Genomic DNA, 26,872 nt, shown 5'->3' with positions numbered 1-26,872 from the left:
AATGAAACCTAATGCTTGGTTTGCGTTTTTAAAAATGGTGACCTTGGTAAGGTGTAGTACCACACTGTTCAGGATTGGGGTCCATGATCCCTTGGTGTGTGAACTCCATCTCGACCCGCACCCGGCCACCCAGCTGGCTCAGTGTGGATGCCAACTCGCTCATTTGTACTTGCAACAGCATCAGTGTCAGTGAGCAAACTGTGGGGACCCCCTCCCCCACCCCGCCCCACGACTGGGCTTTGGCAACCACAGGGGGTGGGGTGGGGCTTGGCTGGCTCTCTCCCTGGCCAATAGAGATCCGCTGCTTTCTCGCTCTGCTCTCTGTAGGCTCCCAGCCGCTCCATGAGAAAGCGCCCCTGGTGAAGTCCATCCTTCTGGCTGGTCCCCATGGAGTGGGCAAGAAGATGTTGGTGCACAGTATCTGCACGGAGTCCTGTGCCACGCTGTTTGATTTAACAGCGAAGAACATCGCTGGAAAATACCCAGGAAAAGCAGGTCTGCAAATGATGCTTCACATGGTCTTAAAGGTAGGGCCACTCGCCGGGGGGGCTGGAGGGGGTCTGTGAGGGTGGGGGGGGCGGAGCTGGGGGTGCTGGGAGGGCGATTTGTCGGGTATCTGGGAACTGGGAGTGTTCTGAGGGGGCTGGGGTGGGGGGTCTGGCAGGGGGAAGGGACTGGGATCTGTGGGGGCTGAATAAAGTTTGTGATAAGGATTTGAAATGTCAAATGTTTAAGGCAATGACACTGAAAAGTGGGATAGTGTTAGTAGATCAGTGTAAACCTGATGGGCCAAATGGCCTCTTCTGTGCTGCATGACTCCCTGAATGTAAGAGGAGGCCATTCAACCCATCTTTGACAGAGCTATCCAAAAACACCCAGCTCTATGGCTATTGTTCCTGTTCAGGGTTCAGGGAGAGAGTTTCAGAGTGATGCTAGGAGCTGGGAGATGGGCTGAAGGGACTGAGTGAGGATAGACGTGAGAGGAAAATCAGGGAGGAATGACAGGGTGTGGGGCCATGGGGGAGGATGGGGGCACTGTTGAGCCCAGGAATCACAACTGCTGGACTGGTCTGGACTGGACTGGACTGGATTTGGCTGGGCTGGGCTGGGCTGGGCTGGGCTGGACTGGGCCAGGCTGGACTGGGATGGGCTGGACTGGGCTGGACTGGGCCAGGCTGGACTGGGATGGGCTTGGATGGGCTGGACTGGGCTGGTCTGGGCTGGATTGGGCCAGGCACTGTTCCGGAGAAAGACACTAACACTGTGGTAAAACAGTGACTGCAGATGCTGGAAACCAGATTCTGGATCAGTGCTGGAAGAGCACAGCAGCTCAGGCAGCATCCGAGGAGCAGGAAAAGCGACGTTTCGGGCAAAAGCCCTTCACTGTTTGCTCTCGGACTCTCTGACTGTGTGCTGACTGAAGGGCGGTGGGGACATTGTTGAGTGAACGATCGTGTATTTCAGAGTAGAGGAGCCTTCTGCTTTCCAACCACATGGTGGCTCTCCCGTCCGGTCCGGTCCCAGTACTGGCACATTCCCCAGCTCTCCATCTCCATCACGCTCTCTCTCTCCCCCTCTCTCTGTCTCTCTCTCTCTCTCCCTTACTCTGTCTCTCTGACTCTATGTCTCTCTGTCTCTGCATGTCACTCTATCTCCTTCTGTCTCTCTCTCTCTGTCTCTCTCTCTCTCTATCTCTCTCTGTCCCTCTCCCTCTTTCTCTCCCCCTCTGTCTCTGTCTCTCTCTCTCTCTCCGTCTGCCCCTCTCACTCTCTCTCTCTCTCGCTCACCTCTCTCTCTGTCTCCCTCTCCCTTTTTCTCTCCCTTTCTCCCCCTCTCTTTCTGTCTCTCCCTCTCCCTCTCTATCCCTCTCTCTTATCTCTCCCTTTCTCTCTCTGTCCCTCTCCCTCTCTGTCTCTGTCGGTCAGCTCCAGACAGTGGCGGGGTCTGGGTACCTGACCAGGAGGTGGGGTGTTCTGGCTGTGTGTGGGGAGCCGGGATGTCAGAGTGACCACAGACTGAGGGATGGAGGTTGTGGGTTTGTTTTTCTGGCAGCAGTGAGATCTGAACATTTCCATTCCTTCTGGCTGTTTCTTTCATTTCTGTTTCTGTTTTTAAACCTGTCTTTTATAAACTGAGATGGAACTAGAGAACAGCAACTTTGTACACTTTTCACTGAACCCCTAGACTCGAGTACATGTGTGAATAAATATCTGAACCTAAATCCTATTTCTCTCTCTGGCTCACTCCCTGACATCATTTTCTGTCTCTCAGTCTCTGTCATTCTCTCTCTCTCTCTCTCTCTCTCACCCCAGGTAACTTCCTCTTAGTTCCTCATGTATGTTCTCCACCTCTCTCAGAACCCCTCTCAGAACCCCCCTCTGCCCCTCTCTGCCCCTTTCTGCCCCTCTCAGAGCCCCTCTCAGAAACCCTCTCTGCCCTCTTTGCCCCTCTAAGAACCCCTCTCTGCCCCTTGTATCTGGGTGAATCTCAGGGCTCTGTGTCTCTGGCCATAAGACCATGAGACATAGGAGCTGGATGAAGCTGTTCGGCCCATCGAGCCCGCTCCACCTTCCAAACATGGCTGATCTGTTTCGGAATCCCATTTTCCTGCCTTCTCCCTTTAAGCCTTGTTCCCCTTACTAATCAATAGCCAATCTCTGTCTTAAATATACTCAACGACTTATCCTCCACAATTCTCCTGCAGCACACAGATTCCCCACCCTCTGACTGAAGAACTTCCTCTACATCTCAGTTCTGAAGAGTTGTCTCTTCTCCCTCAGACTGTGCCCTCGGTCCTAGTCTCTCCTGCTGGTGGGGACATCTTCCCCACCTCCCCTCTATCCAGGCCTCTCTGTATTCTCTCAGGTTCAATCAGATCCCCCTCTTCTTTCTAAACACCTTCGAGTGCAGGTCCAGAGTTCTCAACCATCCCTGGGATCATTGTTGTAACTCTCCTCTGTAGACAGTTCACATTAGAGCAATAGTCTGATCATTACTGTATACTCGGGGATCTCAACTTTCCCCAAAGTAAGTTGGGATAGTCATAGTGAGTTTTGAGAAGATTTGTAGCTCAGGTTGAGATTTTGGGTGTAGGTTTGCTCTCTGAGCTGGAAGGGATCGTCACAGTGTGAAGGGTTTCGAGGGGGAGTATCCAAGGGAGGGTTTTGCAGAAGGCCCACCAGGGACAGTGTGGTGCTGGATCTGGTCTATGGAAAGAAGCCAGACAAGTGTTTGATGTGGCAGTTGGGGAGCATTTTAGCAATAGTGACCACAACATGGTGCAGGCCAAATTTATTCTGGACAAGGTAAAAGATGGCTTTGAAAGGCACACTTTATTAAAATAAAGCAGGATCTGACCACCGTAGACAGGGAATAGCTGCTTATGGGTAATGTTACGGCCAAGCAGGGGGTAAGGTGGTGGTGGTGGTGGGTGGGATGCATTCAAAAATGAGCTGGGGAGAGTGCAGGTCCAACACGTTTCCTTTTAGGGGGAAATGTAGCAGCAATACGTTCAGAGAATCTTGGATATCCAGGACAATTCAGGACTGGATGAGGAAGAAGAGAAGAAATTTTAACAAGTTCAGATGGAACAATTCAGCTGTGGCCCTTGAGGAATACAAGAAATGTAGGAGGGACTTTGAGAAAGCAATTAGAAGAGCAAAAAGGTGGCATGAGAAAGGACATTGTGAACAGGATTAGGGACAATCCTAACATATTTTATAAATAATTTATAAATTACATTAAAGGGAAGCAGTTAAGCAGGGAAAGGGTAGGGCCCATTAGGGACCAAGGGGGGCAGCCTATGTGTGAAGCCGTAGGATATTGGAAGGATGTTAAATAAATACTTCTCTTTGATCTTCATGCAAAAGGAAGCGAACGTAGGTTCAGAATTCAGGAACAGGGACTGTGAGGAACTCGCTCAGTTTGACATGGGAAATGAGGATGTATAGGAGGCCCGGCTGAGCTTAAAAATGGACAGTTCCCCTGGCCTGGATGAATTACATCCCAGGCTGCTCGGGAGGTGAGGCAGGGAATTGTAGGGACACTGACACAAATATTTAATTCCTCTCTGGCCACAGGGGAATGGAGGGTGACTAATGTGGTTCTACTTTTCAAGAGAGATAGCAGAAGTGAGGATTTGTGTACAACACCCTCAGTCCTACATTGACTGCTCACTTCTCTGTGTCTGAGGTTAGATTCTTGAATCTTTCCATAATCTCTGTCATGGTCTTGCTCTGGACAATTTAATAACTGACCCCCCCCCGACCTGTAACTGAACCCCCACAGATCTCCCTCAGCCCTATCCTTAGCCCTCGTTCAGTGATTCCCCAGGACCCTGAATTCCGGCCATGAACGATCACAGAGAATGTTTCTTCCTCTTCACTACAGGACGCTCTTCAACCCTGCTTACACTTTCTTCATTCTTACCAGTACGACACTCTCAATTCCAGTCCTCTTGTAGTGTATCGAATCTCTCTCTCTCTCTCTGTCCCCTCTCCTCTCTACCCACCTTCTCTCTATCCCCTCTCTCTCTTTCTCTCCTTCCCTCCATCCCTCACCATCCCTCTCCCACTCTGTCTCTCTAGCACACTCTTGCAGATGACACAGAAATTGTCTGTGTTGTTGACAGTGAGCAGAAAGGTTTTAGGTTTGAGGAGGATATAAGCAGATTGGTCAGGTGGGCAGATCAATGGCAGATGGAATTTAACCCTGATATATGTGAGGGCATGCACTTTGGGAGAAGGAACAAGACAAGGGAGCACTCAATGAATGGCAGGTCACTAGGAAGCTCAAAGGAACAGAGCTGACAGTGACAGAGCAGGTTAATTGGGTGGTAAGAAGGCGTAAGGGACACTTACCTGTATCAGAGCAGGGAGGTGATGTTGGAGCTATACAGGATTAGTGTTGGAAAGCAGGATTATTGTCTTCTTGGCAGTACAGACATGGCAGGCTGAAGGATCACTTCTGTACGATATGATTGTATGATTCACTTTCTATCCCCTCACACTCTCTCCCTCTCCTCTTCTCCCCTTTCGGTCTCTCCTTCCTTCCCATTCCCAATCTATGTGAATTATATTAAGATAAGGGTATAGGTTATTGTCGAATTAAGTACGAATGGAACTAATAAAGAGAGATTTGTCTGTAATTTCTGTGTCCATGAGGTCACTGTTGGTCACAGCTGAACTCGGACAGTGAGGCTGCTGTCTTTCTCACTGTATCTAACGTTGGGCGTTAGCTGGAGTCACAGATCCTTTAAGAAGTTGTCTGTCTTACTTTAGTGGAACTTGGTTTATGGTCTGAAGAGAGGCAGGTGCTGGGATGTCCTTAGATCCAGAGTATACTGTGTCCGTGGCTTCAAGTCTTTCCCAGTGAGTGGGCACCGTCGGGGCTGGCATGTCTCTTGTTCCCCCGAAAGGCCCTTCCTGTGACAATGTGACCCACAGACACTGCCCACCCTCTGAGCTTCTCCAGCTTTCTGTGAGTTTGTTTCAGATTTCCAGCATCCAGAGTTTTGTGTTTTTATTTTTACAGAGAGAGAGGGGAGAGACCCAGCGAAGTTCAGGCACTATCACCAATATCACTGGGTTTAACCAGCGTGGGACAACAAATTGTGATGTGGCATCCAATTCAGACTATTTCTCATTCTCTCTCTCGCTCTCTCTCCCCACACTCCCCCCCCCCCCCTCCTCTCTCCCTCCCCCTCTCTCTCACCCCTCTTCCCCCCCTCACACTCTCTCCTCTCTCGCCCCTCCCCTCTCTCCACCTCTTTCCCCCCTCTCTCTCTCCCTCCTCTCTCCCCCTCTCTCCCCCTCTCTCACACTCTCTCTCCCCTCTCTCCCCCAATCCCCCCTCTCTCCCCCTCCCCCCTCTCTCCCCCCTCTCTCTACCCCTCTCACACTCTCTCCCCCCTCCCCCTCTCTCTCCCCCTCACACTCTCTCACCCCCTCTCTCCTCTCTCCCCCCCCTCTCACACTCTCACCCCCTCCCCCCCTCTCTCCCGCAATCCCCCCTCTCTCTCCCTCCCCCCTCTCTCCCCACTCTCTCTACCCCTTTCACACTCTCTCCCCCTCCCCCCCACTCTCCCCCCTCACTCTCTCTCACCCCCGCACTCTCTCTCACCCCCTCACTCTCTCTCACCCCCTCCCCCTCTCTCCCCCTCTCTCCCCCTCTCTCCCCCCTCCCCCCCTCTCACCCCTCACACTCTCTCCCCCTCCCCCCTCTCTCACCCTCTCTCTACCCCTCTCACTCTCTCTCCCCCACCCCCCTCTCCCCCCTCACACTCTCTCACCCCCCTTCTCCCCCCTCCTACTCTCTCTCACTCTCTCACCCCCTCCCCCCCACTCCCCCCTCTCTCCCCCTCTCTCTCCCCTCTCACACTCTCTCACTCCTCCCCCTCTCTCCCCCCTCACACTCTCTCCCCCCTCTCTCCCCGTCCCCCCTCTCTCCCCCTCACACTCTCTCTCACCCCCTCGCCCCTCTCACACTCCACCACCCCCCCTCCCCCAGGTAGCGAAGCTGCTCCAGCCCTCCATTGTCTGGATCGATGAGGCTGAGAAAACCTTCCTGAAGAAAGTTCCGAAAGAGGAAAAAGTGGTCAGTGCATTTCACTCCCCACACCCCCACCCCCACACACACCCACACACTCCCACACACACTCCCACACACACCCCCACACACACCCCCACACACACCCCCACACACACCCACACCCCCCCCACACACACACACAGACCCCCCCACACACCACCCCACACACCCCCCACACACACCACACACCCCCACACACCCCCACACACATCCCCACACACACCCCCACACACACCCCCCCACACACCCCCACACACACACCCACACAGACCCCCACACACACCCACACACCCCACACCCCCCCACACACCCCCACACACATCCCCAACACATCCCCACACACACCCCCACACATCCCCACACACCCCCACACCCCCCCACACACCCCCACACACATCCCCACACACATCCCCACACACACCCCCACACACCCCCACACACACCCCCACACACACCCACACACACCCCCCCACACACACCCACACACACACCCACACACACACACCCCCACACACACACGCACACACCTCCCGCCCACACACACACGCACACACACACCCCCACACACACCCCCACACACACCCCCACACACACCCCCCCACACACACACCCCCACACATGCACACACACACACCCCCACACACCCCCACACACACCCCCACACACACCCCCACACACACCCACACACACACCCCCACACACACCCACACACACACACCCCCACACACACACGCACACACCTCCCGCCCACACACACACGCACACACACACCCCCACACACCCCCACACACACCCCCACACACACCCCCACACACACACCCCCACACACACACCCCCACACACACACCCCCACACATGCACACACACACACCTACACACACACACACACACCCACACACCCACACACGCACCCCCACACACATCCCCACACACCCCCACACATGCACACACACACACCCCCACACACCCCCACACACACCCCCACACACACCCACACACACACCCCCACACACACCCACACACACACACCCCCACACACACACGCACACACCTCCCGCCCACACACACACGCACACACACCCCCACACCCCCCCACACACACCCCCACACACACCCCCACACACACACCCCCACACACACACCCCCACACACACACCCCCACACATGCACACACACACCTACACACACACACACACACCCACACACCCACACACGCACCCCCACACACACCCCCACACACTCCCACACACACCCACATACACCCCCACACACACCCACACACACACCCACCCACACACACACACACACACCCATACACACACACCCGCACACACCCACCCCCCCACACACACACCCACACACGCACCCCCACACACACACCCACACACTCCCACACACACCCCCACACACCCCCACACACCCCCACACACACTTACACCCACACCCACACACACCCACACACCCACACCCCCCCACACACACACCCACCCCCCCCCCCACACACCCACACCCACACACACCCCCACACACACACCCACACACACCCACACACCCCTCACACACACCCCCCACACACACCCACCCACACACACACACCCACACACCCACACACACACCCCCACACACACACACCCCCACCCCCCCACACACACACACACCCACACACCCACACACACCCACACACCCACACACAACACCCACACACACACACACACACACACTCACCCCAACACACACACCACACACACACACACCCACACACACACCCACACACACACACACACTCGCCCCCACACACACACCCACACACACCCCCACACCCACACACACCCACACACACCCCCAAACACCCCCACACACCCCCACACACCCCCACACACACACACCCACACAAACCCCTACACACACACCCACACCCACACACCCCCACACACACACACCCACACACACACCCACACACCCCCACACACACCCACACCCCCCCACACACACCACCACACACACACCACCACACACACCCACACACACACCCCCCACACACACCCCCACACACCCCCACACACACACCCTCACACACACCCACACACACACCCCCACACACACCCCCACACACACACCCACACCCACACCCCCACACACACCCCCACACACACACACCCCACACCCACACACCCACACACACACACCCACACACACCCACACCCCCCACACACACCCAAACACACCCCCATCCCCACACACCCCACCACACACACCCCCCCACACACACCCCCACACACCCACCCCCACACCCACCCCCACACACACCCACACACACACCCACACACACACCCACACACACACACACCCACACCCCCACACTCACACCCCAACACCCACAACTCCACATTCACACCCCCACACTCAAACCCCCACACCAAACCCCCACACCCACACACCCACATCCACACACACACACCCACACCCATACCCCCACATACCCCACGCCAACCCACAACCTACACCCACACCCTCCCCCACAACCCACCCCTACCCACAATGTTACCAACATACCCACACCCCTATTACAGTACCAGGTTGCTGAGGGGCGGTGACGAGGAACGGACTGTTCGGAGGGAGGGAGAGTGACAGAGCTTCAGGTGAGAAGGTGCAGCGGTTGGTGTAAAGGTAGATGCATCAAGCAGTCAGGCTGTGAGGCGGGTTCGACTAAAATGGCCAGAGGGTAGGAGTCCAGGCAGAAAGGCAGAATAGAGCTGAAAATGTGTTGCTGGAAAAGCGCAGCAGGTCAGGCAGCATCCAAGGAGCAGGAAATTCGACGTTTCGGGCATAAGCCCTTCATGAATCTGAAGCATTCCTGATGAAGGGCTTATGCCCGAAATGTCGAATGTCCTGCTCCTTGGATGCTGCCTGACCTGCTGCGCTTTTCCAGCAACACATTTTCAGCTCTGATCTCCAGCATCTGCAGTCCTCACTTTTTACAACAAAAAAAGCCACAAAGCAAGCAATAAAGAAAAGAAAGATAGATTATGAATGCAAACTAGCACAGAATATAAAAACAGGTAGGAGACGTTTTTATAAATATATAAAATGGAAAGAGTGACTCAAGTGGACCCAGGTGACTTGCAGGATGAGAATGGGGAATTAATATTGGGTAATGCTGAACTGAACAAGGCCTTGAATGACTATTTTGTGTCAGTCTTCACAGTAGAAGATGTGTCGAAGAATAATGTTAGGGATACGATGGGAGGTGAGGACCTCTCACGAAAGGGATAGTGCTGACCAAACCTGAGAGTCGGAAGGTGGATGGGTCCCCTGGTCCTAATGGAAAGCAGCCCAGGCTGCTGCAAGAAATGGTGGAAGTTATAGTAGATGGGTTAGTGGTAATTTACTAAACTTCCCTGGACTCTGGGCAGGTCCTGGCAGACTGCAAGACAGGGGTGTAGGTAAAAGGCAGGTAACTCTAGGCCAGTTAGCTTAATGTCTGTAGTCGGGAAAATGCTGGAGGCTGTCGTTAAAGAAGAAATAGTGAGACATCTGTATGGAAAGAGTTCCATCAGGCAGATGCAGCAGGGAGGGAAAGTCATGTTTGACAAACTGTGTGGAGTTCTTTGAGAATGTAACACGCACAGTGGGTGGAGGGGAATAGGTGGATGGTTTATACTCGGATTTTGAGAAGGCGTTCGATAAAGTGCCTCATAAAAGACTCATCTGTTAAGATAGGGAAGCATGGAGCTGCGGGGAATGTACTGGCATTATAGAGGACTGGTTAACCAATAGAAAGCAGAGTTGGGATCAATGGGTGTGACTCTGTTTGGAGATCAGTGGTGAGTGGGACACCCCAGGGGTTACTGTTGGGTCTGTAACTGTTCCTGATATATATAAATGATTCGGAAGAGGAGACCGAGTGTAACGTATCCAAGTTTGCTGATGACACGAAACTGAGTATGCAGAGGATGTAGAGGGTCTGCAGAGAAAGTTAAATATGTTAAGAGAGTGGGCAAGGGTCTGGCAGATGGAGTACATTGTTGGTAAGTGTGAGATTGTTTGGAAGTAAAAATAGTAGGTCAGAGTATTATTTAAATGATGCAAGATTGCAGCATGCTGTTGTGCAGAGGGATTTAGGAGCGCTCACACATGAATCACTAAAACTTGTTTTGCAGCAGGTAATCAGGAAGGCGAGTGGAATATCGCTAAAGGGATTGGATTGAAGAGCAGGGAGGTTCTGCTGTAATTGTATAAGGTGTTGGAGACGCCCCACCTGGAGTATTGTGCCCAGTCCTGGCCTCCTTACTTGAAGAAGGATATATTGGCTTTGGATGTGGTGCAGAGGAGAGTCACCAGGTTGATTCAGGAGATGAGGGGGTTACCCTGGGAGGAGAGGTTGAGCTGCCTGGGATTGTACTCGCTAGAATTTAGAAGAGTGAGAGGGGATTTTACCGAAACATGTAAAATTATGAAAGGGATCGATCAGATAGGGGCAAGTTGTTTCTGCTGGTGGGTGAGACCATGGCTAGGAGACATGGCCTCAAGGTTAGGGGGAGTAGATTTACAACAGAGATGAGGAGAAACTGCTTTTCCCAGAGATTAGTGAATCTATGGAATTCTCTATTCAAGGGAGCAGTAGAGGCAGCTTCATTAAATATATTCAAGACCCAGTTGGATGGGTTTTTGCAAGGTCGGGGAATTAAGGGTTCAGGGGATAATGCAAGTAGGAGGGGCTGAGACTATGGATAGGTCAGCCATGACCTTAATGGTGGAGCAGGCTCAATGGGCCAAATGGCCTCCTCCTCCTTCTATGTGAAACTAGTGTTCTTGCCGGTATGAGCTGTCACTAACACAGCTGCTCTGTGACAGTTGGAACCAAAGCGTTTGAAGAAGAATTTGCCAAAGTTGCTGAAACAGATAAAAGCCGAGGACCGCGTCTTGTTGGTGGGAACATCGAGCCGGCCGTTTGACGCTGAGCTGAAACCTCTCTTTAAGGTTTATGATCGAATCATCCTGATCCCCCGAGCAGACTATGCCTCCCGTTATCGTGAGTCACATTTCCCACTGACCTGTCGCAACATCTTCCCCACTTGTCCACGTGAGGGAGGATGTAATGTGATTGTTACAGAGCCGACAGAAAGTCTGTGAAATAAATTAACACCGTCACAGAAAAACTCAGCAGATCTGGCAGCATCAGAGGAGAGAGAGAGAAACAGAGAGAATGTACCGAGGCCAGTACGATTCTTCATCAGAGCTGAAGCCCAGGCCCCTGCTGCTGGCTGACAGCTGAGGGAGGAGGTGACAAAGGTGTCACTTTAAGAGGTTAGATTGGCCTGGGTTTTCTTCGGTGAGGTTATAAAGGCAGAGGCACTGAGTACTGACACAGGCCACGAGGGTACAACCCAGCGAGGCCTGCAGGTTATTTCAGAAAACTGGGAATAATCAAACTCGTGAGAGGCCGGCTCTCATTGACCAGGCTTTCCCCCCTCAGGGAGGGGGGGTCTCAGGGAGGGGGGGACTCAGGGAGGGGGGAGTCTCAGAGAGGGGGGAGCCTCAGGGAGGAGGGGGCCTCAGAGGGGGGGGGAGTCTCAGAGAGGGGGGAGCCTCAGGGAGGAGGGGGCCTCAGAGAGGGGGGAGTCTCAGGGAGGGGGGGTCTCAGAGAGGGGGGAGTCTCAGGGAGGGGGGAGCCTCAGGGAGGAGGGAGTCTCAGGGAGGGGGGAGTCTCAGGGAGGGGGGGTCTCAGAGAGGGGGGAGTCTCAGGGAGGGGGGGTCTCAGAGAGGGGGGAGTCTCAGGGAGGGGGGAGCCTCAGGGAGGAGGGAGTCTCAGGGAGGGGGGAGTCTCAGGGAGGGGGGGTCTCAGAGAGGGGGGAGCCTCAGGGAGGAGGGAGTCTCAGGGAGGGGGGGTCTCAGGGAGGGGGGAGTCTCAGGGAGGGGGAGTCTCAGGGAGGGGGGAGTCTCAGGGAGGGGGGAGCCTCAGGGAGGAGGGGGCCTCAGGGAGGGGGGCCTCAGGGAGGGGGGGAGTCTCAGGGAGGAGGGGCCTCAGGGAGGGGGGAGCCTCAGGGAGGGGGGCCTCAGGGAGGGGGGGCCTCAGGGAGGGGGGAGCCTCAGGGAGGAGGGGCCTCAGGGAGGGGGGGTCTCAGGGAGGGGGGGCCTCAGGGATTGGAGAATTGCAGGTGAGAATCTGTTTGAATTTACCTGCTTGTATCACGATGTATCCTGTGTGTAATATTTGTATAACGTTTCCAATCGTTAAGTTGTTCTAAATTGCTCTTCCTTTTGTTGGAATTGTAATGATAGTGTTTCAACACATTGTGTAATATTTAATGTGGAGCAGTGTGACCAGTCACCCCACATCGGGAACATTCACATCACACCGACCCCGAACATAAGGAAACGTCAGGGTATAGGCTACTGTCTGAAAATGTACTGAGGGGTCTGCTCTGTGACAAGGGTCACGAGAAACAAAGCATTAACTCTGTTTACTGTCCACAGACGCTGCCAGACCTGCTGAGTTTCTTCAGTAATTTATGTTTGTTTCAGATCTCCAGCGAATAATGTTCTTTGATGTAACCGTTGAGAATCTGTATATTTTACAGTTGGAAACAGAGCTTCCAGAGACTCACCTTCAACATGAACCTCCATCAGCACATGGGATGCTAGATCCCACAGTCCCACTCTGACTCTCCCACTCCGACTGTCTCATGTCGACTGTCTCACTCTGCCCCATTGTGTCCCAATCTAAATGTCCCACCCTGACTGTCCCACTCTCTCCCACACGGACTGTAACTCCCTGACAGTCCCACATTGACTGGTCCCACTCTAACCCCACCCTCAGGTGAAGTGCTTCCAGGGTAGTGACTGCAGTGCCATGTTTATGCTGTCCTTGTCCTTTATGTATAGAGACGAACATCATGGTGTTCCAGGTTGGAGCAAGGCCGCTGTCCTCTCGTGCTCCTTTCCCTTTGCTCCGAAGATTAACATCGAGTCACAGGGCGTTACAACGCAGGAACAGAGCCCTCCTTCCAACTAATCCATGTCGACGTGCCATTTGTTTTCCGAACTGTGGGACGGTTTTGTTACCATTTCTTGTATTCCCACAAATCTCTGAACATCGACATTTACAAATATCGCACTTTTCTTTATAAATATTGTGTTTTTCTAACCTTCTGAGTAAAGTGAGTAATCTCGGATTGCCCACATGACGCCCCATCGGCCACTCCATCGCCTTCGGCCGCTCCATCGCCTTCAGCCTCTCCATCAGCCGCTCCTTCGGCCGCTCCACTGACCACTCCATCGACCACTCCATCGGCCGCTCCATCGGCCGCTCCTTCAGCCACTCCATCGGCCGCTCCATCGACCACTCCATCGACCACTCCATCGGCCGCTCCATCGCCTTCAGCCTCTCCATCAGCCGCTCCTTCGGCCGCTCCACTGACCACTCCATTGACCACTCCATCGGCCGCTCACTGAACGGGAGCAGTCTCAGGGTCCTCCTGATAGCCCATATTCCTTCCCCACCCCACCCCACCCCACCACACCCCACCCCCAACCCCCCCCCCGGCTGTGAATCACCCTCACATTACTCTCTGATAAAATAAATTACAAATAAATCTGCTCCAAAGGTCAGCTCTGACAAAAGCAACCTCATCTTCTCGAATGTCCCCACAGAGCTGAGACCCTGCCTCTGGGTACCATTCGATAACAGCATCTCCACGCCCAGGGCTTGGAGCCTGGTGTCTGGGTCAGGGGTCGGTCTCTGGGTCAGGGGTCGGTCTCTGGGTCGGGGGTCGGACTCTGGGTCGGGGGTCGGACTCTGGGTCAGGGGTCGGACTCTGGGTCAGGGGTCAGTCTCTGGGTCGGGGGTCGGTGTCTGGGTCAGGGGTCGGTGTCTGGGACTGGGGTCGGTGTCTGGGTCAGGGGTCGGTCTCTGGGTCAGGGGTCAGTCTCTGGGTCGGGGTCGGACTCTGGGTCAGGGGTCGGACTCTGGCTCGGGGGGTCTCACTAACACTGACACTGGTTTTTCTTGTCGCCAGTGATCTGGAAACATTTAATTGAGGAACACGGTGGAGTTATCAGCAGTGCCCTGGACCTGACCTCGTTGGCGAAGATCTCTGACGGGTACACCCCCGGGCATCTCGTCGAGGTGGTGAACTCTGTCCTCACTGAGCACCGGATCGAACAACAGACCAAGGTGCCCCTGACTGCCAACAACTTCATCCGGGCTCTGAGTAAAATCGAACCTGTCTACCAACAGGAAGAGACTGCTTTCATGGTGAGGAAATTGGAGAGGAGAGACAGAGCGAGACAGAGCGGAGGGGGAGAGACATGGAGAGAGAGAGAGAGAGACAGAGACAGAGAGAGAGAGAGAGAGAGAGTGAGTGAAGGAGTGACCGAGAGTGAGATGGGGAGAGAGAGGGACAGACAAAGTGATGGAAAGAAGGCAAGAAAGAGAGAGAGAGACAGTGACAGACAGAAAGATGGAGAAAAAGACGCTGATGGAGAGAGAGAGGGTGAGAGACAGAGATGGAAAAAAAGAGACAGACAGAGAGAGGACAGAGAGAGACCAAGAGAGTGAGAAGCAAAGTGAAGAGACAGAGACACACACTCAAACCCACACACACACCCACACCCACACACATACAGACACACACACACACACACTCACAAACCCCACACACACAGACACACACACACCCTGACACATACTCAGACACACACATACACACACTCACTCACTCACACACACACACACACGCGCGCGGATGGAGAAAGGGAGGCGGACAGATAGAATCAGACTGTCAGGAAGAATGAACAACAGAAAGAGTGAAGTGGAGATACTGACAGAGATATAATGAATGAGCAAGAGACAGAACGGAAGAGAGATGTGGATTGGATAGAGAGAGCTATGGGTGAGGGAGGAATAAGAGTGAATCCCCCATCTCTGTCCCTCACTCTCTCAATCAACGTTACAGAGCCTGTGTGTGAAAGCATGGAGTGTATTTCCTAATGCAATTCTTGTGACCTGGGTCAAGAAAGGGCAGCACTGGATGCTAAATATTCTTGGCAACAAGTGTTAAGAAGAGATAGGAAATGAAAAAGAGGAGGAAAGGTGCTGTTTTTGATGAAGCAGAGGATTGCAGTACTGGAGAAAGAGAATGTTTGAGCAAGTTCAAGAACAGAATCAGTGTGACTGGAGCTCAGGAATGAGACGAGGACAGTTGAATTGTTCTGTGGATAATACAGACCGGCAGCTAGTGGGAAGGGTGGAGAGCCATTGGGTTGTTACAGTATGAGAAAGGCCCTTCAGGCCATCCCGACCACAGGACAACCACCTGTTGGAACCCCATTTCCCAGCACTTGGCCTGTGGCCTCGTGTGCTCTGATGTTTCACACCTAAATACTTGTTCCATGTGGTGAGGGCTCCTCCATGTTCCCAGGCAGTGAGTGTCAGGTTCCCATCAGCCTCTGAGTGAAATCCCTCTAAACCTCCCACCCCTTCCCTTAAACCTGTGCCTCCTGGATACTGATCCCTGTACTAAAGGAAAACTCTGACAGTGCCTGGGTGAGGGTAACGCTGTGGATGTGGTTTATATGGATTTCCAGAAGGTGCTTGAGGCAGTGTCACACGGCAGGCCTGTGAGGAAGGTTATGGGTCACGGTATAAAACAGACAGCAGTGACATTGGCCACAATCCTGCCATCTATACTAACATGTGCATTCAGCTGTCTATGCCCCTGTACACCCTTCAGAATAGTATCCCTCTCTTTTATCCTGTCTCTCCAGACTCTATCAGCCACCAACCTGCCCACTGCACCAACTACACTCTCCCTCTCCCAATTTACAACTTTATCACTTTTTTTTGCGTCACAGGTTTTGACAAATCTCATCATGAGATCCATAAACATCAGCAGAAGCAAGGGTCCTGGTGCCATCGCTGGGAAACTCTACCCCTTCCCTTCCTCCGTTCTGAAAACTAGCTCTTTACCCTGACCCCCTGGTCCCTAGCACTGAGACAGTCCTCCCTCTTTGTGCATGGTCTCTGTTCACAGGGTTGTTGTGTGTCAGTTATCAAACAGCTGCGGAAATCCACAGACAGCACATCGACAGAGCCATCGTCACCAATCCTCTCCGAGACCTCTTCCAAAAATACTCATCTGTCCCCTGGACTAATCTATATTTCTCCAAGTGATTGTTACGTTAGCCCTGAAGTTGGTGTCTAAGTTTCATCATATTCCAGACAAACCTCCCAATCCGAGTGACAATGGATCAGCTGTTTGCTGGAGTTCTGCTCTGTATTGTACTGGAACTCTCAGCCTCATGTTAATCCCCTCCCAGCAGGGATTCCATGTGATAAAACACAGCCGCACTGCCCTTCAGCCCACAATGTTGTGCTGAACATGACAACAAATTATACTAATCCTTTCTGCCTGCCCTTGGTTCATCTCCCTCCCTTCCTTGTACGTTGATGTGCTTGGCTTACAAACCTCTACTATATCCACCCCCCCCCCCCAGCAACACATTCCAGACTCCTCCCACTCTCTGTGTAAAATACTTGTCCCTCACATCTCCTTAGAACCTGCCCCCTCACTTTAAATCCGCACACCTCTGTATTTGATTTCCATTTGTCTTCTTTCAGTATCATCTAAGAGTTTACTCACCTTCCAGATCCATTTAGTCCCTCTTTATTCATTGCTTTCTCCCCTTGGCTCCTCCTGAAGGCCCTCATGACGACCACGTTTCCAAACTATTCGTTTCTGTCCTCTCCCCCAGTGCTCAAAGTTTCACATCTGTAACTCCAACCTGACCAGACACATTGTCACTGCCAGACCGAAAGCTGAAGACTTAGGTGGACATTTCTTGCTAACTTTGGGAAATTTATTTTGGTTTTTTTTATTTCTGCACTGCTTTTGACATTGGACAGGGCAGTGTTGCTGAAATAGTTGAACTGTTTGGCCTAATTCAGTCTGTTTCCAGTCATTGTCCTGTAATATTATTTTTATTTGACAATATTGTTGTGAAGGGTTAATGTGACTGGGGCCATACACACCCCTTCCCTTTACGACTCTATCAGTTCAGTTTTGTAAGTTAGTGTTTGTGGCTGTGAGTGCTGTGTGACTGACAGAATGACTGCTGTTGATGACTCTCTTTGTCTGTCTCTGAGCTTTTACACCGTCATCCCATTAATCCCTCAGAGGATGCACTCACTGCAGAGTAAATGAAGATCTCACAGAAGGGTCTCAGCCTTGCCCAATCCTCTCTCTCAATTGCTTTCCAAGTTCATTCTCAGATCTGATCTTCACTGTCTGATTCCTAATCGAACAGAGGTCCTTTCTCATTGGCAGTGATCTCTGACAGCATTTTCACGTGATGGTTGGATTTTTTAAGAGTCAGATCTTTTGTTCGAAGGTAGAAGCTGTTTTGGATTTGAATAGTTTGCTCTGACAAGGGCGGCTTTTAAAGGCAAGATACCATTTTGTGTTTCCTTATCTTCCATAAAACCACAGTGAGAACCTGAAACCTGTGATGGAATTTTCTCTCAAACTCTAACTATAAGAAGTTGAGCAGAAACAGCAGGGATAGGCCATTTGGCCCATCGAGTCGGCCCTGCCCTGCTAATCGATGAGACCATAGCTGATCTGGTCATCCTCAATTCCATCTTCTTGTCTTTTTCCCTTGATTCCCCTTTCTCTTTAAAAATCTACTCTCAGCCTTGAACATACTCAACAGCCCAGCCTCATGTGGGAAAACATTCCATGGATTCACTCCTGTCAGTGACAAGGAATTCCACCTCATCTCTATCCTAACTGTGTGAGCCTTTACTGTGAGATTATGCCTTCTCACAGGGAAGCAACATCTCCGCACCTACCCTGCCAAATCCACCAGGAATCTTGTATGTTTTAATAAGGATTGCAGTCTGACCAGAGCCTTATCCAGCCTCAGCAGCACATCCCTGCTCTTGTCTTCTGACCCTCTTGAAACGAATGCTAGCATTGCATTTGCCTTCCTACCTGCCGACTGACTCTACATGCTGACCTTCAGAGAATCCTGAACCTAGGCTCCCAAGTCCCATTTTGCTTCAGATCTTTAGAAAACAGGATGCAACGCTGGGTGGCACGGTGGCACGGTGGTTAGCACTGCTGCCTCACAGCGCCAGAGACCCGGGTTCAATTCCCGCCTCAGGCGACTAACTGTGTGGAGTTTGCACATTCTCCCCATGTCTGCGTCCTCCAGATGCTCCAGTTTCCTCCCACAGTCCAAAGATGTGCAGGTTAGGTGAATTGGCCATGCTAAATTGCCCGTAGTGTTGGGTGAAGCGGTAAGTGTAGAGGAATGGGTCTGGGTGGGTTGCTTTTTGGAGGGTTGGTGTGGACTTGTTGGGCCGAAGGGCCTGTTTCCACACTGTCAGTAATCTAATCTAACCTCACAGTTTCCCACACTGTATTCCATCTGCTGCTTCTTTGCTCACTCTCCCGGTCTGTCCATGTCCTTCTGCAGCTTCCCCACTTCTACCTGTCCCTCTGCATGTCCTGATGCCACCTGCAAACTCAGTCACAATGTTCCTCTGTCCAGGTTGTTAATGTGAATAGTCGTGGTCCCAACACTGACCCCCTGTGGAACTCCACCAGTCATTGGCTGCCATCCTGAAAAAGACCCCTTGATCCCCACTCCCTCTGTCTTCTGCCAGTCAGTCAATCCCCTATCCATGGGGATTGTCCCTAACACCATGGGCTGCCTCCTGTACTGGACCTTGCTCAAGGCCCTTCTGAAAATCCAAATCCACTGGTTCCCTTTTGTCTAACCTGCCCAAAGAATGATCACAGATTTGTCAGGCATGACCTCCCTTGATGAAGCCGTCCTGACTCCGTGCTATTTGACAGTACACTGCTAAGTACTCCGCAATCTCATCCTTAACAGTGGAGTCTAAAATCTTCCCAATGACCGAGGTCGGGCGAACCGGCCTATCGTTTCCGAGAGGAGCAACTTCAGTCATGAGGAGAAATTGGAAAGGTGAAGGGGAAAAAAAAATAGAATTGAAAAATCACGAGGATCTGGGCAGAGTAAATAAGGTGAAAAATATTCCAACTCATGAAAGGATCAAGAAGGGACAGCTTTAAAGTAATTAGCAAAAAGGTAAAAGTGATCTGAGGACAGAGCTTGTACACAGTGAGTGATGAGGGTGTGGAAGGAACTGTCTAACAGTGTAGTTTCCAAAAGGAGATTAGCTGATCACTTGAAGATGAAGCCTGTTCAGGATTACAGTGCGATTATAACAGAATGACAGTTTAAGTGAAATACTCATTTCCAGGGTCATCACAACCTGATGGGCTGAACAGTCTCGTTCTCTGCTCTGGTTTCCTCCCTTTTTTTGATGGCACTTGGACCATTCACCACGCTGAAGGCTGCCCATTGCTTCCAAACATTGATTCCACTTTAGCAGAAACCAATTCTTTCCCCCCCACCCTCAAATAAAATGTTTCTCCTCAATTGCTCCTTGACCTTTACCACAGCCACATGTGGGACAATGATCACTGTTCCTGAAATGTTCCCCACCTGACACTTGATCCCAGCTCAATCTCCAGATCCAGATCCAGCAATCTCCCCATCCTGATTGGCCCAGACACATTAACTATTCCCCTCTTTGTCGAATTATTCCGAATGGACGGAGATTGTGAAAACCCACCATGATATGAATTCTCCATTTTTGGAGCCTGACTGTAACTTACTTGCAAATGATTTCTTCGAACCTTCTGCTCCCAGTCTGTGTCTGTAATCTCCACCCCGTGATTAAAAGCAGAACCATCGTTCCTCAGCTTTAACCCAACAGATTCAGCCCTTGAGTCTCATGGAATTCCTTGCCTTTCTAGCAATCTAAATAACTCCTTCATCAACACTACTTCCCACCCCCTAACCCACAAACCTTTCTTTCCTTCCATATTTTTCCCAAACACCATAGATCCAGGAATATTTCGGACTGATTCCTGTCCTGTCCTGAGCAGGGTCTCTGTCCGTGCTATCCCACATGGCTACAGTAGCCCAGAACCTTACTGATCACAGTCAGTGGATTCATGGGAACTGCATTTCTCCCAGTTCTAGAGTCTCCAACCAGTAGAAATAGTTTATTTTTACCTACTCTGCCTTTTCCTATTAATATAAAACAGAATAGAACAGCCCAGTACAGGCCCAACGAACCAAGATGTTGTGCCAAGCATTTATCTTAATCTAAGGCCAACCTAACCTACACACCCCTCAATTTACTGCCGTCCATGGGCAACAGTTGCTTAAATGTCCCTAACATCTCTGACTCTACTCTCACCACTGGCAGTGCATCCACTTACCCATCACTCTCTGCAGAAGAACCTACCTCTGACATCGCCCTGAAATCTTCCTCCAATCACCTTAAAATTGCAGTACCTTGTGACAGCCACTTCTGCTCTGGGGAAAGGTCTCTGGCTATCCACTCATTACCTCACACACTTCTATCAAGTCACCTCTCTTCCTTCTCTCCAGTGTGAACAGCCCTAGCTCACTCAACCTCTCTTCAGAAGGCTACTCCTCCAATCCAGGGCTCTTGCCCGAAACATTGATTCTTCTGCTCCTCGGATGCTGTCTACCTTGCTGTGCTTTTCCAGCACCACATTCTCTGAAGACCTCCAATTCAGGCAGCATCCTGGTAAATCTCCTCTACATGCTCTCTAAAACATCTACATCTTTCCTATGAGGCGACCAGAACTGGACACAATATTCCAAGTGTGGTCTAAGCAGGATGTTATGGACCTGTAGCAAAACCTCGCAGCTCTTAATCTCAATCCCCCTGTTAATGAAAGCCAAAACACCATTTGCCTTCTTAACAATCTGATTGACTTGAGTAGCAACTTTGAGGGATCCATGTACATGGACCCCAAGGTCCCACTGTTCCTCCACACTGCCAAGAATCCTGTCTTAAACTCTGTATTCAGCCTTCAAATTCAACCTTCCAAAATGAATCACTTTGCATTTATCCAGGTTGAATTCCATCTGCCACTTCTCAGTCCAGCTCTACATCCTGTCAATGTCTTGTTGTAGCCTGCAACAACCCTCAACACTGTCTACGGCAACACCAACCTTTGTGTCATCGGCAAACTTACTAACCCAACCTTCCACTTCTTCATCCAAGTCATTATAAAAACTACAAAGAGCAGAGGCCCAAGAACAGATCCCTACGGGACACCACTGGTCACCGATGTCCAGTGGAATAATTTCCATCCACTACCACTCGCTGTCTTCTTTCGGCCAGCCAATTCTGGAGCCAGATAGGCAAATGTCCCTGTATCTCATACCTCCAAACTGTCTGAATGAGCCTACTGTGGGAATCTTATCAAATATCTTACTGAAATCCACGTACACCACATCCACTGCTCAACCTTCGTCAACATGTCTCGTCACATCCTCAAAGAACTCAATAAGGTTTCTGAGGCATGACATGTCCCTCACAAAGCCATGCAGGCTATAGAACATAGAACATAGAACATAGAAGGATACAGCGCAGTACAGGCCCTTCGGCCCTCGATGTTGCGCCGACCGAATCCTACCTAACCTATACTAGCCCAATAACTTCCAAATGCCTATCCAATGCCCGCTTAAATGACCATAAAGAAGGAGAGTTCACCACTGATACGGGCAGGGCATTCCATGAACTCACAACCCGCTGTGTGAAGAATCTACCCCTAACATCTGTCCTATACCTACCACCCCTTAATTTAAAGCTATGTCCCCTAGTAACCCCTGACTCCTTTAATCAAACTATATTTTTCCTAGTCATAAATCATATTTCTCAGAATCCTTTCTTGTACCTTGCTTACTACGGATGGAAGACTGACTGGACTGCAATTCCAGGGATTTCCCTATTCCCTTTCTTGAACAGAGGAACAATATTTGCTTCCCTCCAATCAGCCGTTACTGCTCTCATGAACAGCGAGGGTGCAAAGATCATCGCCAGAGGCGTAGCAATCTCATTTCTTGATTCCCATAGTAACCATGGATCTATCTAGTTCAGCTCTGGGATTTATCTATCTTGATGCTTTCCAGAATTTTCAGCACATCTACTTTCTTAATATCAATCTGTTCAAGCCAATTAATGTGGTCCACGGTGCTCTCACTATCAACAAAGTCCCTCTCTCTACTGAATACTAAAGCAAAAAACTCATTTAGGGCCTCCCTTACATCTTCAGACTCCAGGCACAAGTCCCCTCCACTATCCCTGATCGGCCCTACGCTCTCTCTGATCACTTTGTTATTCCTCATCTAAGTGTAGAACGCCTTTGGTCTTTCCCTAATCCTTCTCCCAAAGGCTTTCTCATGCCCCCTTAGCTCTCCTCAGTCCATTTTTTAGTTCTTTCCCAGCTACCCTGTGATCCTATAAAGCTGTACCAGACTCTTGCTTCCTCAACCTTAAGTATGCTTCCTTCTTCCTCTTCAGGAGGAACTCCTCTGCTCTCGTTATCCAAGGCTCCTCCACCTTACCATTCCTTGCTTGTCTCAGTGTGACAAAGTTATCCAATGATCGCAACAAGTGCTCCTTAAATAGCCTCCACATTTCTGTTGTGTATTTCCCATCGAACAACTGTTCCCAATTTATACCCCACAGCTCCTGTCTAACAGCAGTATAATTACCCTCCCCCAATTAAATACCTTCCCATACTATCTGCTCCTATCTCTCTCCATGGCTATGGTAAAGGTGAGGCAGTTGTGGTCACTGTCACTGAAATGCTCTCCCACTGAGAGATCTGACACCTGGCCTGGCTCGTTACCAAGCTCCAAATCCAATATGGCCTCCCCCTATCCTGAAGACTTCACTAGGCTGCTGGGGAAAGATGGCCTAGTGGTATTATCATTGCACTGTTAATCCCAACACCGAGGTAATGTTCAGGGCACCTGGATTCGTATCCCGTTATGGCAAATGGTGGAATCTGATGGGTTAGGGTTTAGAAACCTGGAAGTCTTGTTACAACTGCACAGAATGCTGGGGAGGCCACACCTGGAACATTGTGCTCATTTTGGCTCTATTCCTATCAACAATGATGACATAAAGATCAAAGCCAAAGGCTCTGCAATCTCCTCCCGGGCTTCCCAGAGAATCCGAGGATAAATCTAATCCGGCCCAGGGGACTTAGCTATTTTCACACTTTAGGGAATTGCTAACACTCCCACCTTGTGAACCTCAATCCCACCCAGTCCAGTAGCCTGGATCTCAGCATTCTCCTCGACAACATTGTCATTTTCTAGAGTGAATACTGATGAAAAATATTCATTTAGTGCTCCCTTATCTCCTCTGACTCCACACACAACTTCCCACTACTATCCTTGATTGGTCCTAATCTTTCTGTAGTCATTCTTTTATTCCTGATATCCCTATAGAAAGCTTTAGGGTTTTCCTTGATCCTATCTGCCAAAGACTTCTTATGTCTCCTCCTGGCTCTTAGCTCTCTCTTTAGGTCTTTCCTGTCTCCCCTGTAACTCTCAAGCGCCCTAATTGAGCTTTCACATCTCATCCTAACATAAGCCTTCTTCTTCCCCTTGACAAGAGATTCATCTTGTTTAGTAAACCACGGCTCCCTCGCTCGACCACTCCCTCCCTCCCTGCCTGACAGGTACATACTTACTAAGGACCTGCAGTAGATGCTCCTTTAACAAGCTCCACATTTCAACTGGGCCCATCCCTGCAGTTTCCTTCCCCATCCTATGCATCATAAGTCTTGCCAAATCGCATCATAATTGCCTTTCCCCCAGCTATAACCTTTGCCCTGTGGTATATACCTATCCCTTTCCATCGCTAAGGTAAACATTGCCAAATTGTGGTCACTATCACCAAAGTGCTCACCTATCTCCCAATCTAACACCTGGCCGGGTCCATTACCCAGGACCAAATCCAATGTGGCCTTGCCCCTTGTTGGTCTGTCTACATAATGTGTCAGGAAACCCTCCTGCACACACTGGACAAAAACTGACCCATCTGAAGTACTTGAACTGTCATATTCCCAGTCAATATTGTGGAAGTTACAGTCCCCTATAACAACTACCCTGTTACTCTCACTCCTATCCAGAATGATCTTTGCTATCCTTTCCTCTACATTTCTGGAACTATTTAGAGGCCTATAGAAAACTCCCAACATGGTGACCTGTCCTTTCCTGTTTCTGATCTCAGCCCATACTACCTCAGTGGATCAGCCCTCAAATGTCCTTACTGCCACCATAATACTGTCCTTGACCAACAATACCACTCCTCATCTCCTCTTTTACCATCTTCTCTGTTCTTACTGAAACCTCTAAATCCCAGAACCTGCAACAACCATTCCTGTCCCTGCTCTATCCATGTCTCCGAAATGGCCACGACATCGAAGTCCCAGGTACCAACCCATGCTGCAAGCTCACCCACCTTATTCCGGATGGTCCTGGCGCTGAAGTAGACACGCTTCAAACCAACTTCCTGATTGCCGGTGAACTCTTGCGACCTTGAACCCTTATTCCTGACCTCACTACTCTCACCCTCCCGTACACTGGAACCACAATTTGAGTTCCCATCCCCCAACTGAATTAGTTTAAACCCTCCTGAAGAGCATTAACAAATTTCCCCCCAGGATATTGGTGCCCCTCTGGTTCAGGTGAAGACCATCCTGTTTGTAGAGGACCCCCCTTCCCCAGAATGAGCCCCAATTATCCAGGAATCTCTCTCATCCTCTCTCTCTCTCCATATCCGCTGAACTCTCTCCCCCTCTCGCTCTTGCTTTCTGTCATACCCACTCTCTGTCCCTTCCCTACTCTCTCTCTTCCCTGCTTACTTTTTCTCTCTCCCTACCCCCAACTCTCTCTCTCCCTCCCTACCCCCAGCTCTCTCTCTCTCCCTACCCTCAACTCTCTCTCCCTCCCTACCCCCAACTCTCTCTCTCTCTCTCCCTACCCCCAGCTCTCTCTGTCTCTCTCCCTCCATCCCCTCTCTCTCCCGTCATTAATCCTCTCTCTCCGTTGCTGTCCCAGAATTGGGCCTCCAAGACACCGCTGGCCAGGAAGGCTCTGAAGGCCAAGAGAGAGAAGGAGGCACTCGAAGCCGCCGCTCAGGAAGCAGCCAATAAGAAGAAGCGATGATGGGCCCAGGCCTTCGAGACATTGCTCATCCCCGTGGGAATCTGAATCTCCCACCAAACACTGGAATGTTCCAGAACAATTCCACTGAAGATTCAGAAATAAAGTGTTTGAAGAATATTTCGATCCAATAGATTTGCCTTCCCAGCATCATCACAGTCTCCATTCCACACTGCAGCGTCACTCAGAGTCTGGACCCTCAGTCTGGGGGGAGTTGGGACGCTGCCTGCAGACTGAAGGGTTTGTTATCAGTTGGAGTCAGTGTCTGACCTAGTTCCAGTTGTTTTGAGTCTAGTCTCTGAGCTTGGGGTTGGTCGACAGTGGGACAGTGAGGATGATGGTGGGAACGTTTCTCTCTCGGTACCAGCCTTGGGGCTGTAGCATTGACAGCGTGTCCTCACTATGGACCCATCATTATCTTCCTGAAGATAGAGGCTATTCTCCACATTTTTATCAGAACAGGGTGTTGTCCTGGTTACGAGTGTTCAGAGAAGGGCACGAGTTTACCTACATTCATCAACTAAGGGTGTTTAATCCAGTTTAATCCGGATACAGAATGGGGGCTGTGGGCTCCCTGAGAAGTGGGCATTACAGTGACAGGGCCTGATGTGAGCAAGAGGAAGAGTGTGGGGGGGGGGGGGGGGGGGGGGGGGGGGGGGGGGGGGGGGGGGGAGATGGTGGACAGTGAGAGCTTTGAATGAACGAGGAGGAAGTGAGGACTGCAGATGCTGGAGATCTGAGTCGAGAATAGTGCTGGAAAAGCACAGCAGGTCAGGCAGCATCCGAGCAGCAGGAGGGGAGCTGGGCCTGGGGAGCTGAGCAATTAATGGGAGAGGGGTGGGTCTGGGGGAAAGGGAGCTGGGAATGAGCTAGGTAGATGAAGGTAGGGGAGAAGGAAGGGGAAATGAGGAAACTGTTGAAGTCCACATTGATGTCCTGGGGTTGAAGTGTTCCGAGGTGGAAGATGAGGCGTTCTTCCTCCAGGCGTCTGGTGGTGAGGGAGCGGCGGTGAAGGAGGCCCAGTTTAGGCTGTTTTCGTTAGAGAGAAGAAAGTTGAGAGGTGACTTAATAGAGACATATAAGATAATTAGCGGGTTAGATAGGGTGGACAGGGAGAACTTTTTTCCAAGTATGTGGATGGCAAACATGAGGGGACATAGCTTTAAATTGAGGGGTGATAGAT

General features: G+C 51.1%; 1 protein-coding gene across 1 annotated transcript in view; it reads left to right on the top strand.

The window, feature by feature from the left end:
• LOC132815259 (dynein regulatory complex protein 11-like) overlaps positions 1-25,718 on the top strand; it is a 52,791-nt gene extending 27,073 nt beyond the window's left edge. Inside the window, exons 6-10 of the mRNA XM_060824073.1 lie at positions 328-527; positions 6,508-6,594; positions 11,443-11,620; positions 14,607-14,845; positions 25,585-25,718. Of these exons, the coding sequence (XP_060680056.1) occupies positions 328-527; positions 6,508-6,594; positions 11,443-11,620; positions 14,607-14,845; positions 25,585-25,692 (812 nt within the window). The 3' untranslated portion in view covers positions 25,693-25,718. The remainder of the gene's footprint in view (positions 1-327; positions 528-6,507; positions 6,595-11,442; positions 11,621-14,606; positions 14,846-25,584) is intronic.
• Positions 25,719-26,872: the final 1,154 nt, after the last annotated feature.

The sequence above is a fragment of the Hemiscyllium ocellatum genome, chromosome 4 (genome assembly GCF_020745735.1).
Source record: "Hemiscyllium ocellatum isolate sHemOce1 chromosome 4, sHemOce1.pat.X.cur, whole genome shotgun sequence".
In the NCBI taxonomy this organism is placed as follows: Eukaryota; Metazoa; Chordata; class Chondrichthyes; order Orectolobiformes; family Hemiscylliidae; genus Hemiscyllium; species Hemiscyllium ocellatum.
This window is presented reverse-complemented; position numbering and strand designations above follow the sequence as displayed.